This window comes from Solanum pennellii, chromosome 8 (assembly GCF_001406875.1).
Source record: "Solanum pennellii chromosome 8, SPENNV200".
NCBI classification, from domain to species: Eukaryota; Viridiplantae; Streptophyta; class Magnoliopsida; order Solanales; family Solanaceae; genus Solanum; species Solanum pennellii.
The window spans coordinates 67,811,013-67,827,782 of NC_028644.1; the positions used below are offsets into that span (position 1 = coordinate 67,811,013).

The 16,770-nt window shown below is 36.3% G+C and overlaps 1 protein-coding gene and 2 pseudogenes across 3 annotated transcripts; all 3 read right to left on the reverse strand.

The window, feature by feature from the left end:
- Positions 1 to 94: 94 nt before the first annotated feature.
- On the reverse strand, positions 95 to 3,065 carry LOC107028362 (copper chaperone for superoxide dismutase, chloroplastic/cytosolic). Of its 2 annotated transcripts, XM_015229392.2 has the most exons (6): positions 2,755 to 3,065; positions 2,427 to 2,453; positions 1,686 to 1,758; positions 1,443 to 1,577; positions 969 to 1,168; positions 95 to 474 (listed from the first exon to the last, which is right to left on the reverse strand). In XM_015229392.2, the coding sequence occupies exons 1-6, from the start codon at positions 3,013 to 3,015 to the stop codon at positions 229 to 231; spliced, it is 942 nt and encodes a 313-aa protein (XP_015084878.1). In that variant the 5' UTR covers positions 3,016 to 3,065; the 3' UTR covers positions 95 to 228. The 2 variants fall into 2 exon arrangements, with proteins under 2 accessions (XP_015084878.1, XP_015084879.1); XM_015229393.2 differs by lacking the exons at positions 2,427 to 2,453; positions 2,755 to 3,065 and adding an exon at positions 2,021 to 2,179.
- A 4,031-nt stretch (positions 3,066 to 7,096) lies between these two features.
- On the reverse strand, positions 7,097 to 9,503 carry LOC107028779 (annotated as a pseudogene).
- A 2,870-nt stretch (positions 9,504 to 12,373) lies between these two features.
- LOC107028780 lies at positions 12,374 to 15,661 on the reverse strand (annotated as a pseudogene). The gene is made up of 2 exons (XR_003580011.1): positions 15,292 to 15,661; positions 12,374 to 14,550 (listed from the first exon to the last, which is right to left on the reverse strand). The product of XR_003580011.1 is annotated as a subtilisin-like protease SBT1.7 (transcript).
- Positions 15,662 to 16,770: the final 1,109 nt, after the last annotated feature.

The window sequence follows — 16,770 nt, forward strand, 5'->3', positions numbered from 1 at the left end:
ACCACCAACTGGAATTTGAGCTTTGTTTGAAGTTGAATTCCCTATCTTTTCTCATTCAAATGAAGAGGAGCAGATCGTCACACAGGAACCAAAGAAAGTGAGAGCAACAAATGATTACATTTATTTTGATACATTAGCTTGTCCATCCAACTTAAAAGCATCATGAATGTGAATGATACAGACGTATTAGTATACAATGATCAAATGATTCTAAAGATAATAAACTGTTCAGATTTTGCTGGTTGCTTCCCAGATAGTTGTACCATCACAAGTGCAAAGCTTCTTGTAGTTCTCACCAACTCCGGCACTTCTAGCTATCACTGCTGCTGTAAGTCCTGGATCTGATTTATCTTCAGTAGCATACACAGCTATAGCTCTCCCAATCAGGTCAGCAACTCTCAGCTTCTCTTTAGGACCGGAATAAAATGCCTCCCCTTTCTTGTCAACATCCAGTGTTCCCAGGTCACCAAGTGGCTGAAAGATGGAAAAACACATCAGAAATGCAGTCAATAGTCTGTCTAGTGCAACATACATTAGACATAAGTAAACCAATCATTCATTAGAACTTTATCCATATATTTGTCTCCTTTTGACAGTCCAACAAAAGGAAAATTACAACATAACAAGCTTGATAGATGCTTATTTCACCTTCAGAGGACAAAGAGAAAGGAAAAGTTTCAGAGTCCTTTCAGACAGTTACGATTCCATAACTAATAGCATGGTATTAGATGCATTTCATATGACAAAGAACCACTTAAAAGCATTTATATTATAGTCCAATCACTTTAAGCATCCTTGAGTGAGATTAAATGAAACATGATTGCATAATTAATATTATGGATCCTGATTCTCTCTTTCTCAATGCAAGTATATTGCAGAATCCATGCCCCCAAGAGACAAAGGTTCATAGAAAGAAGATAGTACAACATATTCAACATAAATAAAATGTTCTTTTGCGTGTTACTTACGGGGCTGTACAATTTTCCAGTACTAGCTGCCCCCCTCGTCAAATCACCAAATTCATTAATAGACCAAGCATGCTTTCCAGGTGACAGGCCACTGAAGTTTGCTTCAATCCTAGTTAATTCCATATTGACTTGAGCCAAGCGAACAACACCAAAAATATCTGGTCCTTTGAGTTCGGCAACAGCAGCAGATATAAGGAAATCTACAGGGCATGGTTCAAATGAATATAAAAGTAAGATGCATCGCATAAAATATAAAGCAGATAAAGCTAAGACGACCGAAGCTCATGAGAGAAGTGCATAATATCTCTTTTTTGCACTCTTAAGAAGGCCATTACACACTACAATCATAAGTATGTGTACTTCTGCTCATCCTCTAAACATAGCCAGAGATGTGAAGACATAATGCTTCACAAATTTTCTATAATACTAACTGAGGAAACATGACAGATGAAATTAGATAAGATTGGAGCATACCATCCGGTACTCCTTGCCCAATCAGACGGGCTTTTCGACCTGTTTGCTCCAAGGCTTCAGTCATAGTCTTCACAGGTGAAGATCCAAGAATTCTCACTACTTGATTATCAAGGTCCACATCCACATTCTTAACTCCTAAAAGCCACACAAAAGATTTCTTTCAACACCAAAATGAATTGATGAAGTTAAAATAAAGCCCCAGGACAAGGCATGTTTTCTCTTCTTTCTTTTTTTAGCATTTACCTTCTACAGTTTGCAATTTGCTCTTGACAGCATTAACACAGCCCTGACACGACATGTCCACCATAAACTCTGTCTGTCACCAGTTTGTCAATACGATCAGTTTAACGTGGAAAAAAACAACAATATGCAACATAATATATCAACTCACAAAGAAACCAATAGAAACAAACGCAAACCCCAAAACCAAACCTTCAATAACCTACAAAATGAGCTACATTAAGCCATTGTTATTAAAAGATACCCCATTAAGCCATCAAGTTTAAAAGATACCCCCTCCCTTTAAAAGTCATCATCTTTGAAAACTAATCACATTAGAACCAGCACAATCAATTTACCTCAGCAATTAATCAAGTAGAGAAAGATCCTCCACGTATTACCGGCAATATAATTCAAAAGCAGAGCTACAGATTTTTTATTGACAAGTGAATATTGTTTGTAGAGGCATTATATAAGGCTCTTGTCCTCTCTTCTCACAGAAGATGTTAGTTGATCTACCTAAAGCAGAGGCGAAAAAGATTGATATTGTACTACTCGAGTTGTACATTTCCTTATATCAAATGTTGTACTACTCACAGTACTGTCCAAAGTACAAAGTTACTAAATTTATATATCTAGACTCTACAAGTACAAGAATCCCTAGTTATTATACAACTCCACACACGCAAAAAAACACCAAAAAATTCCTCATTTCTCCTCCAAACAAAAATAACATAGAATTTTTTTTCGTACGAAAGAACTTACCAGCAATTCAGGCAGAACGACTCCATTCTGCAAATGAAAAATCATATTACTTGATTAGAACAATAACATCCATTTATTGCCAAATCGATAAACCAAAAAAACAAGAAAAAAGTTAAACATATTAGATTGTCATTCTGGATTTAAAAAAAAAAAAAGAGAGACGGATCTAAAATTTAGCGGTGGAAAATTGCAATACAAGTAAGACCTCCCTAAACCCTAAATCCTCGCCAATAAGGTGAAAATTCAAGTAGTCAACCAGGTGTAAGATTCTCCAAATAATTCAAAAAATTAAGAAAAAAAATAGAAGAGCAGAGAGATAAATTATTACATCGGAGGAAGTTTGGTGATTTGAAGAAGGCGTTTCCATATGAAGAGCTGAAGGAGGACTCTTTTTCTGTAGATTCTTCGCGAAGCTTAATTGGAGAATCGAATTCGAACTAGAAATTGAGCCAAATTTTAGATTTTTCAATGGACGTTCAAACTGCGAAGAAGAAGAATGAGAAATAGAAGAAACAGCAAAAGCAGCAGCTGGAATAGCCGCAGCAATGGCGGTTGTTTTTGCAGTCACAATGGACCTCAAAAATGCCATCTTTTCACTCTTCTTATATTCAGAGTTTTGGTCATAGAGAAGAGAAGTCGATGCCTGAGGCAATCTAGAATCATCTATTTCATGTAATCACTTAATTGGGCTGTTTTTAAGTTTTATTGGGCCATATATAACTACTTGGGTTGGTCCAAGTAGACCGAAACTATCTAATAGCACAAATATTCATACGGTATTAATTAGGAAAAATTATGCGGTTAAGTAAATTTATACTATTTAATTACTCATTATAGCTATAATTTGTTATAATTATCACTCGTGACTAACATTACACATTAATTACGTGTTGACTTTGAGTTTGTATAATTAGTCACGATTGTATATGTATAATTCGACAGAACATGCAAATACCTATGTAATTATACAATTGTCTAACCGATATACATATACAATTTACCTCTCTCCTACTCTCTACCCTCTCTCGCTCGCCTCTCTCCTCCCACTCCCGATCTCGCTTGCCATATATAAAAATACATATGTATAATATACAATTATCTAACCGATATACATATAAAATTCGCTCGCCTCTCTCCTCCATATAACATATAACTATGAATTGAAATTACAAACCTAGCTACACAACAACTCGGACTCAAGCAGAGGATCTAGTTCCACAACAATCCGCTTATCTGCTTTTTCGCCTTTCAGAAGGGTGGCCCACACACGGACAGGGGGAAGGGGGGGAGACTAGCCTCATTACTTCCCACTGGGCAAGAGGTGCACCTAACCCTATGGAGAGTAATTATGCTATTTTTAAGTGACTATATGTGAAAGTTTCCCTAACTAACTCTCCATACAGTTTGAAATAACTATATTTATATATCTCTAATTAATAATTTAATATAAGATTTCAAGTCAAATACACCTAAACATGTCTTTTTTGCATATATTGAAATAAGGAGAAAGACGAGCGAGATTTGTCTATGTGTTCCAGACATATGCGAATCACACTAGATACATGTATTTGTATGCATCAAATGTGATTTGATGTTTATGATATACCAAATACATAGGAGAGTACCGAGCAAAATGAGAGGGAGACGAGCGAGATTTCTCTATGTAGCATAGATACATGCGAATCTACTTGGATACAATGTATCTAGAGCAAATTACACCTAATGTTGACCCATATATCTTGAATTACATTTATTTGGATGCAGAAAAATCTGGTAAGATTCGTAATATTGTAAACTAACGTGTATCTTAGTAATTAACTCTGAAACTAGTGAAATTTCTGTAAGTTACCCTTTTATTAGCGCGTTTGGTAGAAAATAAGTGATTTGCTTATATATTTTCTAGTACTAGTCATGGACATGTGCGTTGCAAGTGTGAGCCATGCTAAGTTGTCTCATTGTCTCGATAGAGACTTTTAAAGCTTATGAGTGCATGCAATAGTATTGATTTATTAGGCGTGTGCATTTTGTTTAAAAGCCTTATCATGTGTGGATGGCTTATATTGATGTCGTTAAGGGCTAAAGATTTAATTGATGTATTTAATAATATGTATCATATTTATGTGGTAAATCATAAGCGATATAATATACTTAATATGAAGTATCATATAAGAAGCATGAAGTGCTGTAAATTATGAATAATAATAATATTAAAACATTAGAATGAAATACAATATGATCAAACAAGAAACGTCAACATTAAAGCATAATGAAACAATATAAGAGACAACAGAATAGACCATGGTGTGACGCATTGAAGAGTATGGGTCGAGGTTTAATTGATTATGTTTGCATAGATCTGTCTGTGTCTTCTAAACCTAATAAATATTTCAAGCAATGTAATGTTGTTAGTATTTTATGATTTGTAAATAGTTCATTATTTGTGTTAGAATGAACATATATGTATATCATACCTAAAACTTCCTTATAGATGATGTTCTTTGTGTATGTTCCACTGTGGCGTTTCGATTGCTCGGTTAGGACAAGTACTTTTGTTGTGGACATAGATATCTCTCTAGAGAGTGCCACGTACAACTGACCATGTGAGAAAACATTTTGAGGCAAATACAATCCAACAATTGGAATTGTTTGACCTTGCACTTTATTTATAATCATTGCAAAGCAAAGTCATATCAAAATTTTGGTGGTGATGAAAGCAAGAAACCCGTTAAAAGTATTATAACAGGAAGAGATAGTAAATGTAATTTCCAATGAACTAAATTAATAAAATAGAAACAAATTACTGCACCGAAAGTATTACAAACTAAACGACTTCAAAATGGAAAAGTATTTGGCCGACAATCTTTGGACTTGTTATGGCAGAACGTGGATATCGCCAAGAAAAGCTGAGTATTGGAAGATATTACAACAATAAAGCTCTATCGACTAAAGCTTTGGCCAATTAGGAAGAAATCACTTCAACTTATAAGAAAAAGTCATATATGTCTCTTCTGTTTTAGGATTGTGGCAATGCTAATTAATTAATGCAAACATCTTGTAGTAATATGGTGTTTCTTGTGGTACCTTACCATACATGATTTTGGTAAAAGCTAATGATGTTGTACCATTACTGTTCTAATTGCGGACTGTATTGAAGTTTTATGCGAAAACAAACCATAGACAAACAGTATTGAAGGTTTATGCAAAAGCAAACCATAGACAGGTGGTGAAGTTAGTTTGTTGTTTGGAATTTTTTTTTTTGTAATATGCGTAGAGCTGTACTATGCCCTGTATTATGCTCGTTACTTATGGCCTTGTGATTTAGGATAGATATTCAACTAAGTATAGAGGAAAATTACAATGAAATTTCTTTTATTAGGAAACTTACTATGTCGACTATTTCAAAACATAAAGTTTATATTTAATCAGTAAAAATAAGAGGAAGGTAAACAAACGACAAGCTCCTTGCGGAGCAACAAAAAAAGAGTGCCTGAATTAAAATCATGATGGATTTTTTAGGGCTATCTGAATCGGTGGAGGATCGAATTAGTGCAAAAGTTTGAAATAATCTGCTGTTAGAAGCTGCATATTAAAGAGAACCATTAGGCACAATATTGCTAACTACTTTTGCAATTGACAGAGATCCCAGCCGTGCCGATCACTAAGCGAAGAAATTGATAGCAACTGAAAATCCATGCTTTCAGGCAGAATCAAGAATGAAAAGTAGAATTTTACTTTACTAACCGTACTTATTCATTAAACAACAATCTGAGGAGTACTTTACTGTCCTTAATTTTTTACTTATTTAACAACAATATGAGGATTTTTTTTACCTGATTTATTTGATTGAGGCACAGAAACGATAACAGATTAATGGGCAATAACAACTTCTTGGAGACATTTATATAAATGATACGCCTGAAGTATCTGAAAAGCCTGCTGAAGCTGAGTGTTGAAAATTTTTCGTCACACTGATCGAAGAGTTTGAGCAGAAACTTGGACGATGAGGATGAGGCAACGTTTAGTTTCTGGAGAATTAAAGCAACAACTCTACGTCACTGTTACATTGAACATGAGGCAACAGTTGGTATGTGGTGAATTTAAAGCAGCACTTCTACGTCTCTGTTACATTGAACATGAGGCAACGGTTGGTCTGTGGAGAATTAAAAGCAGCGACTCTTCGTCTCTTACATTGAACATGAGGTTAAGGCTGAGGCAACGGTTGATGTGTGGAGAAATAATTTAGGTATTATCAGCTAATTTATAATAAATTAATTTATTAAAATTGTAGGGATAAAACGATAAATCAACTTTTGGGTTAAAAAGATAGTAACTCAAAAGAATTTATATGTAAGGTACCAAAATATTATGAGGGTTGAAGGTGGGGGTTCAAGAGTGGTCAAGACTCAAAGGATGGTGTTGGAGAAGTTGGGTGGGTAGGGAGAGGATAAAGTAGTTCAAAGTTACTTGTTTTTTCTACTTTCATATGTTCTTCATTTTTAAGGAGATTGTTTTGCTAGAAAAAAATATTTTGACCGTCCAATCAAACATGAAAAAAATTGGAAACAAAAAATGTTCTGCTGCCCACCAAAAAAATAAAAGAAATGATAAAAGGAAAAATTGATTACTATCACTTAGGATATGCATTTATTTTCTTCAATTAGGTGTGAACAAACATTGAAGCAGTATTTAATATTAAAGACCAAATAATTATCAATATAGTACTGTAGTTTAAAAAAAAAAGAAGCATATAGTGGAAAGAAACAGAACTTTCACTATAATCAAATGTTTGAGTACTTTATATAACCAAATTTTCATTGGATCAACAAAAGTGCAATTGGACTTCTCACTGAGTGCCTCTTAGAAGTCCACTTCAAGAATCCCTCAACAACCTCAGGGTTTGAGCTATTAGTTGTCTTGGAAAATGTCACTTGGTATGTCAACTTCTGGTTCAACTCGGAGAAATTTAGCTCGGAGGGTTCAACTTTGATGGCAACGCCTTCTGGTGAAGCTACCTCCACTTTGTAAGATGATTTAGCATCACCAACATTGGTCACAGTTCTGGTATATGTCTGAGGAGTTGATCCAAGTTCGTATATGGAAAACGAAGGATAGTTTAATTGTGCTTCAAGGATACTTTTCACCTCCGAGCAATTCACCTTGCGTTGTAACAGGTTACCTACCTGTCGATTTGTGTAGTTCAAACCACATAAATAAGGTACATAGTCCTCGAATGGTGTATCATAAACTAGTCCTGGATCATTTGCCCTCAATGGATTAACATGTCCTGCACCGATTGCATAAATGTCAGCAGGAAGGAGCCTTTCGTCTAGTATTGGACTGTTGGCAAGGTTTAATGTATCAGCTGTTGTCATCATTGCAGACTTAATAGCAGCAGGAGACCAATCAGGATGTGTGCTCTTCAGCAGAGCAGCTACGCCACTAAGGTGAGGGCAGGACATTGATGTGCCTGATATGATATTGAATGTGGATTTGGTGTTTTTGTTATCATCCACAGAGGTAGGCCAAGCAGCAAGGATATTAACACCAGGACCGATTATGTCAGGTTTCAAGATGCCAATACTAGCTCCACTTGGTCCGCGAGACGAAAATGCAGCTATTATGGGAGCATTTTTATCTCCAATTATCGTTCCTTGGAACGTGATTGTAGCAACAGGGTTCGATGTTGAGTTCATATAAGCAAGGATTTTTGTTCCATCTGCATCAGAAATATCCAATGCTGGAAGCACATGAGCATCGGCTGATTTAGTGACACCAGAACGCTGCTGGTTGATTATAATCATGCCAACACCTCCAGCATCCTTTACAGCTTGCCCTTTATCAACCCTCGGAACTCCACCACCTGCCAAACATATGACTATCTTTCCTCTTATAACGGGATCAGTAAGTGACCCTGATCTGCAATAAGGTGTTTCAAATTCGTCACTTGCATTTTTTCCAGCATCAAATAGAGCGAAGAATGTTGAGTTGGAAATCTTTGGACGATAAGCAGATTCTCCTTCAAATTCCTCTCCATTTCCAAGCTTAACAGTAGCTTTTAGCTTTCTATCATGAGTGCTAGCGCCTACTGTAAGAATCCACGGGGCTTCATTTCCTACTGAGCCAGTAGAAGGACCATTATTGCCGGCAGAGCAACTTACAAGAATACCTCTTTCTGTTGCACTATATGCCCCAAGAGCAATAGGATTACTATAGAAATCACTCGAACCACCTCCACCAAGAGATATAGAAAGGACATCTACGCCATCATCTATAGCTGCATCCATAGCAGCTAAGACATCAGTGTCAGCACAACCATCAGAATTACATACCTTATATACCGCTATGTGGGCAAAAGGGGCAACACCAGCAGCAGTGCCATTAGCATTACCAAATACATTGGCACCATTCACAAACACTCCAGCTGCTGTGCTTGCTGTGTGTGTGCCATGTCCATCATCGTCTATCGGGGAACCATTGCCAAGTTGGTAAGACCTGGCTCCAATGAGCTTGTTGTTACACTTGTTTGTGAAATTGGACTCACAAACTCCTTTCCACTTAGCAGGCGGAGGAGGCATCCCAACGTCACTAAACGAAGGATGATCAGGAAGAATTCCAGTGTCTATAACTCCGATAATCACGCCTTTTCCATAGTTGGAATCCTTTCATACACCCATGTTCTGCTGCAAACCAAGAAAGCTTGGAGTATGAGTAGTATCCAAGGACAAAGTCCTCTGTTTCTGAGCAGAGACAAAGCCGTGTATCTTCTCCATTTCCTTCACTTGTGCGGCAGTTAATTTTGCTGCAAACCCTGTCATCACATTGTGATAAGAATAGATCATTGTAGCAGCCTCTTCATTTCCACTAGAGCTAATTGCGATAGTAGTTTTAGGCAAAAAAGAAAGGTAATAGCTATCTAAATCCGTTAACGATGATTGAGTAGAAATTAGGCTTTCAGGGGATTCATGTTGGGTTATCCCACATCGGAAGTGGAAGGGGCTGGTGGTCAATTTATAAGTGTGAGGGAAAACCTTAACCTTTGAGCTAGCTTTTGGGTTAAGAAGACCCAAGACCACCCAACATTGGTATCAGAGCCCAGGTTGTCAACAAGTCTCAGCCCACCGGGAGGAACTGGGTTGTCGGGAGATTGTTGGGTTATCCCACATCGGAAGTGGAAGGGGCTGGTGGTCAATTTATAAGTGTGAGGGAAAACCTTAACCTTTGAGCTCACCCAACAATTCAACAGGGACGATATAAGTCTCGAGATTACTCTGAATGGTAGGCCATGGGAGGCCATGGGAAAGAGCAAAAGATGAAAACAAGAAGGATTTTCAAGAATCCCATGGCTTGCAAATGGTATAGTAATAGTACTTAAAAATGTTATAATTGGAAAATGAATTTGATGATCTTTTGAGATTAGGAGTTATATATATACATACATATATATTGCTTTTATACTTGAAGTATACACATTAACTTTTTTTTTGCTCCACTTGCAAAGTCATATTCATGAACTCTGAGTGTGATGCGTATTAATTGTTTTTATGAATGATTAATGATTATTTTCATCTAACTTTAAATCATCAATTGCAATCTTTTTTTTTTTTGCGTTTAATTGCTTGATTGAATCACAATAATTAAGTTCTATTTATTATGTAATGTATATGTTGGAGATATATTGTTTTTAGATTAGAAAAGAATTAAGCAGGGCATGGTCTAATTCCCTAGAATTAGGGCAAGTATTTGCAGCTTAGATAGTGATATATCTAGTTATCCTGTTCAACCAACTATAGTAAGAAAACATTAATTCTATAGGTGATAATCTATTTTGATTAGGTGAGTAGAAGTTCCTATGAAATGGGGTCAAATAATTAAATGGGAAAACCCTACCAAGGTTCTTGGTAGGTGTATGTATTTAATGTCGGTGAAGATAATATTTTGTGTGGTGCAGACAAAATAAATTTATATTTTGATAATTTGTTCATATTTTAATGGGTTGGATGAGTGATTTTTTTATATGCATAAATTCACATAGTGTTAAGCCGTAAAGAGTATCTTTTAACGTATTTGTCAGCTTGTGTTTATAGGCAAGTGTTTAATTGGAAGACAAGTCCCATTTTCATTTTAAGATAACGGTTTGTTTTACTAAATTTTTCTCATTGATTATCTATGTTGGTATTTCAATCAAAAGGTCTTGAAAATCATCCTTATTAGGTTATTTTCTTGATACTTCAATCAAAAGATAACTTGAGCAAAGTTTAAAATATTTGAAAAGCAAGGAGAAACTATAGATTATTTGTCTCCGCGAAATAAATAGCAACATTACACTTCAATCAAAATGAGTAATGGTAGCTTGTTTCACTAGACCAAACATAAGAGCAATTGGACTTCTCACAGAGTGCCTATTAGAAGTCCATTTCAAGAATCCCTCAACAACACTATCGTTTGAGCTGTTTGTTGTCTTGGAAAATGTCACTTGGTATGTTAACTTCTGGTTCAACTCAGAGAAATTTAGCTTGGAGGGTTTAACTTCCATGACAACGCCTTTTGGTGAAGCTATCTTCACCTTGTAAGATGATTTGGCGTCACCAAGCGTTGGTTACAGTTCTGGTGTATGTCTGAGGAGTTGATCCAAGTCTGATCGAAAATGAAGGATAATTTAGTTGTGCTTCAGGGATACTTTTCACCTCTGAGCATTTCACCTTGCGTTGTAACAAGGTAACCTACCTCTCGACTTGTGTATTTCAAACCACATAATAGTCCTCGAATGGTGTATCATAAATCAGACCTGGATTACTTGCCCTCGATGGATTAACATGTCCTGCACCAATTGCAAAGATATCAGCAGGAACGAGCCTTTCGTCTAGTATTGGACTATTTGCAAGGTTTAACGTGTCAGCGGTTGTCATGATTGCAAACTTAATAGCAGCAGGAGACCAATCAGTATGTGTACTCTTCAGCAGAGCTGCTACGCCACTAAAGAAAATGTATTTGATGAACTTTTGTATTTTGAAGCTACACTATTTATAAGTAGTTTTACCTTGAACTTTTCACATTCAATTTTATTTTGCTCTTCTTGCAAAATCAATTTGGATCAACTCACACTGTAAATTTACACTTACTAATTGGTCTCTCAACAGGAGGGCCTTATTAATTTTGACTAGTATCATTATTATGAACACGACTTATAATTTCACTTCTAAAAACACGTGAGTTTCTGATAAAAAAGTTATGCCCTCCTTCGGATTTCTCATCGCTTATTTTTATGTTTGGACACCATGAAAATGTTGCTAATATCAACTATATTATTAACTAAAAAATATTCAAATATCACTCACCATTGGTCATCTTACGATATTTTTCCTTGAAGGAAAATATCATAACGTTATTAAATTTGGTGGTCCGTCTTCCCTTCTTATCGTAATGTAACATCAAATAAATTACTTTATCTTAAATTTAAGATCCATATTTTCATTTATTATTTGTTTCCAACTAAATGTGACGCTCAAATTGGTATAGAAAAAGTCTACAACTTTTTGTAACGACGTGGCTATAGTGGCAAATCAGTGGCTGTTGTTATCTCTCTTTAAAAAAAAAAAAAAGTAATTCAATAAAAATAAAATATAATATCACTACGTAGTCGAGAGAGAATTTCAAATTAATCGAGTTATGAGACTCGGTATGAATTAACAAGTTTTATGTTGATACATAACTCTACTGCAATCTTCATCTTTTATCCGAACTTGAGACCGATAATGTAAGGAACCTCACACACATTGAGTTTTGAAAAAGAAAATCAAGTTCTAAAAATAAATGTATAATTGGAAATTGATGTTTGAAGTATTAAGGGATCTGAAAAATAAAAAGGGAAAACCCTACCAAGGTTATGGGTAGATGAATGTATTAAAATTTGATGGATATATACTTTATAACATGTTGCGAATTCATGGTACAAAAATTATTTGATTTTCAAGGTTTAAAGAGTAAACATTCATTGAGCCCAATTACAATCCTATACTTTCCTGGAGAAGTAAAAGATGTGACATAAAACATATACTGAAAAAAAACAGCAATCCACTATGATTAATTTCTGCACTTATTTTTACATTTTAGATTGAAAGCATTTTAGTTTTATTCAGCAGACACTCTAACTGCAATTGGACTTCTTACAGAGTGCCTATTAGAATTCCACTTCAAAAATCCCTCAACATCACTGGTAGTTGAGATATTAGTTGTCTTGGTAAATATCACTTGATATGTCAACTTCTGGTTCAACGTTGAGAAATTTAGCGCGGAGGGTTCAACTTTCACGACAACTCCTTTTGGTGAAACTATCTCCACTTTGTAAGATGATTTGGCATCACCAACGTTGGTTACGGTTCTGGTATATGTCTGACGAGTTGATCCAAGTCTGATGGAAAATGAAGGATAATTTAGTTGCTCTTCAGGGATACGTTTTACCTCCGAGCAATTCACCTTGCGTTGTAACACTTTACCTACCTCCCGATTTGTGTAGTTCAAACCACATAAATAAGGAACGTAGTCCTCGAATGGTGTATCATAAACTAGTCCTGGATCACTTGCTCTCGATGGATTAACATGTCCTGCACCAATTGCAAAGAGATCAGCAGAAATGAGCCTTTCGTCCAGTATTGGACTGTTGGCGAGGTTTACTGTGTCAGCTGTTGTCATCATTGCGGACTTAATAGCTGCAGGAGACCAATCAGGATGTGTGCTCTTCAGCAGAGCTGCTACGCCACTAAGGTGAGGGCAAGACATTGAGGTTCCGGATACTATATTGAATGTTGATTTTGTGTTTTTGTTGTTATCCACGGAGGTAGGCCAAGCAGCAAGGACGTTAACACCAGGACCGATTATGTCAGGTTTTAAGATGCCAGGACTTGCTACGCTTGGTCCTCGTGAGGAAAATGAAGCAACTATAGGAGCATTTTTGTCTCCAATTACAGTTCCATGGAAGGTGATTGAAGCAACCGGATTTGAAGATGAGTTCATATAGGCAAGAATTTTCTTTCCATCAGCATTTGAAACATCCAATGCAGGAAGGACATGAGCTTCAGCTGATTTAGTCACACCCTCTTGTTGTTCATTGATGAGAATCATGCCAACACCTCCAGCATCTTTTACAGATTGTCCTTGAGCAACTCTGAGAAGACTTATACTTCGCAAACACAAGACTATCTTACCTTTGATAGCAGGGTCATTAAGTGAGCCTGGACTACAAAAAGGCGCGCTAAATTGATCACTTTCATTCTTTCCAGCATCATATAGAGGGAAGAATGTTGAGTTGGAAGTCTTTGGATGATAAGCAGATTCTCCTTCAAATTCCTCGCTATTTCCAAGCTTAACAGTAACCTTCAGTTTTCTATCATGAGTGCTGGCACCAACAGTGAGAATCCACGGGGCTTCATTAGCTACAGTGCCAAGCGATGGACCGCTATTGCCTGCAGAGGCACTTACAAAAATACCTCTTTCTGTTGCACTGTACGTCCCGAGAGCAATACCATCATCATGGAAAGGTTTTGTACTTCCACCAAGGGAGATTGAAAGTATATCTACACCATCATCTATAGCTGCATCCATGGCAGCTAAATATCGCTGTCAGAACAACCGCCATCAGAACTACATACCTTATATACCGCTATGTGGGCTAGAGGGGCAACACCAACAGCAGTACCATTAGCATTCCCAAATATATTGGCACCTTTCACAAAGGCTCCAGCAGCTGTGCCTGCTGTATGTGTACCATGTCCATTATCATCAATCGGGGAACCATTGCCAAGTTGATAAGACCTGGCTCCAATGAGCTTGTTGTTACACTTTGTGGTGAAATTGGACTCACAAACTCCTTTCCACTTAGCAGGCGGGGGAGGCATCCCAACGTCACTAAATGAAGGATGATCAGGAAGAATTCCAGTGTCTAGAACTCCGATGATTACACCTTCTCCAAAATTGGAATCTTTCCAGAAGCCCATGTTCTGTTGCAAACCAAGAAAACTTGGAGTATGAGTAGTATGCAAGGAGAAAATCCTCTGTTTCTGAGCAGAGACAAAGCCGTGTTTTTTCTCCATTTCCTTCACTTGTGCTGCAGTTAATCTTGCTGCAAAACCTTGTTGGGTTATGGGCCTTTTTCCCTTCCTATGTGGATAAATAAAAGCCCAATTTGGACCAACCCGTTTTTGCCCATAGGCCCATTCTTATGAGGCAAATATAAGCCTATTTAGGTCTTATTTTCAGACACACAGAGAGTTTTTCAGCAGCCAAAAAGAGAGAAAGAGAGCAGATTTTCGCAGTCAAAAATTCAGCCCTAACAGCCAACTTCAAATTGCGATTCCCGCTTCGTTTCTTGTCCGATTGAGCTGATTTTTGGACAGCATATTATATTCATCTCAATCTTTGATTAGGAATTGACAGAGTTGGATTTGGTGGCCTGCAGCTTCAGTTTTGCTGTCGTGAACAGTAGCTGCAAAATTGGTGATTTTGCTCCTTTAATTCTCTAGATTTGGTGCAATCTTATTTTGTTGTTGCTTGTTGTTTGGCACTTGTTTTGTGGCCAATTTTGGAGAACAATATTGTAACTCTTGGTGATTATAGTGGAGCTCTTGGTCCCGTGGTTTTTTACTCTTCACATCAAAGGGTTTTCCACGTAAATCTTGGTGTCTTGTGTGATTTGTTTATTATTGCCTTGTTATATTTGTTTGGTTGAATTACTTGCTGCCTTACTATCATATTGCTTGTGGTTGTTTGTCTTCTCTTGGTTCAAAGCGAAAAGGGAAAGTATAGACTTGGGTATTCTTCCGCTGTTATCCTGTCAGACATTTTTGTTAGTGCCTTGTCTTTCCCAACAAACCTTTCATCACATTGTGGTAGGAGTAGATCATGCTAGCAGCCTCTTCATCTCCACTCGAGCTAATTGCGGTAGTAGTTTTAGGCAAAAAAGAAAGGTAATAGCTCTCTAAATCCGTTAATGATGATTGAGTAGAAATTTGGTTTTCAGGTGATTCAACATGTACTATATAAGTCTCAAGATCACTCTGAATACTAGGCCTTAGGAAAGAGCAAAATATGAAGATAAGAAGAATTTTCAAGAATCCCATTGCTGGTATAGAGTAATTGGAAAATGAATTTTATGAATTTTGAGATTTAGAACTATCTATATATCTATATATAATGGTTTATTCTTGAAAAGTTCACATTTATTTTTATTTTGCTCAACTTGCAAAAAAATCAATTTGATGAACTCGCAGTTGAAGGCTTATTAATTGTTTATGAAAAGCAGGCCCGTTGTTTGGTTAGTATCATTATTATGGAATACCAACATATGTAAGGAAGAAAAAAAAAGCCACTAGTACAAAAGAGACTAATAACTCTAGTCAAACTATATCGTATAAATTCATAATAACAAAACTAAAATTGGTATAATTTGAAACAAGTACTGAAATGTGTTTATGGATTAATTTGATAAATATGAATATTGAGCATGTAATTATCAGTTGCCCAAAGTTCCCAATTTTTTTCAAGTGGCACAAGGGTTGGTGGGGGTGGGGGTCGGGGCGAATGGGGGCGAGGGGCCTAGGTAGGGGGTGAGGACGGGAAATGAGGGGTGTTAGAGGGTGGCGAGTATTGACCAGGATGCAATTAGGACACTGCTAGAAAATCGCTAATTTTCATGAAGCTTAAATACAAATAATTTTGTCTCGGAACAAAATGAATCGTTTAGAGTGAAATAATATAGGTATACGTTACTATTGAGAAGATAACATATCATAGTTTAAAACTTGTTATGTGATTATAACCTTTTGAGATTTGTAAAACACTATTAGAGAATCGTTAATTTTTCGCTATCGAAAATTTGATAGATGTTTATTACTTTTCTTTTTTTAGAATTAAACTACCAGAACTTTGACTAACATTTTATAATGCACCTTTTCATGATATTGATACGCAAAAAGTTGCATATTATAGTACTTTTCGAGGGGGGTTGTAATTAGTAGAGTACTAATATCAGCCTGAATTAATGATCCATAAGAATTAAGAAATAGGATGTCGACGTTTTGACGCAACGGTTCAACGAAATAAATTGGGAAAAGCCCTACGAAGATTTTGGGAAGATGCTACTAATTTAATCAGAATTAAAGACTGAGTCCAATTATCCATTTACGGTTACTACTTTTTTTTTTCTTCAAAATAACTGTTTCATATTCTAATTGATATAAAATATCATAAATCACCATTTTAATAGTTTCATGTATTTAAGTATGGTTTTGTCTTGAATGTTTGGTGTACAAAATCAAATCAAATCAAATCGCAAATTGAAAAAACTCGATTA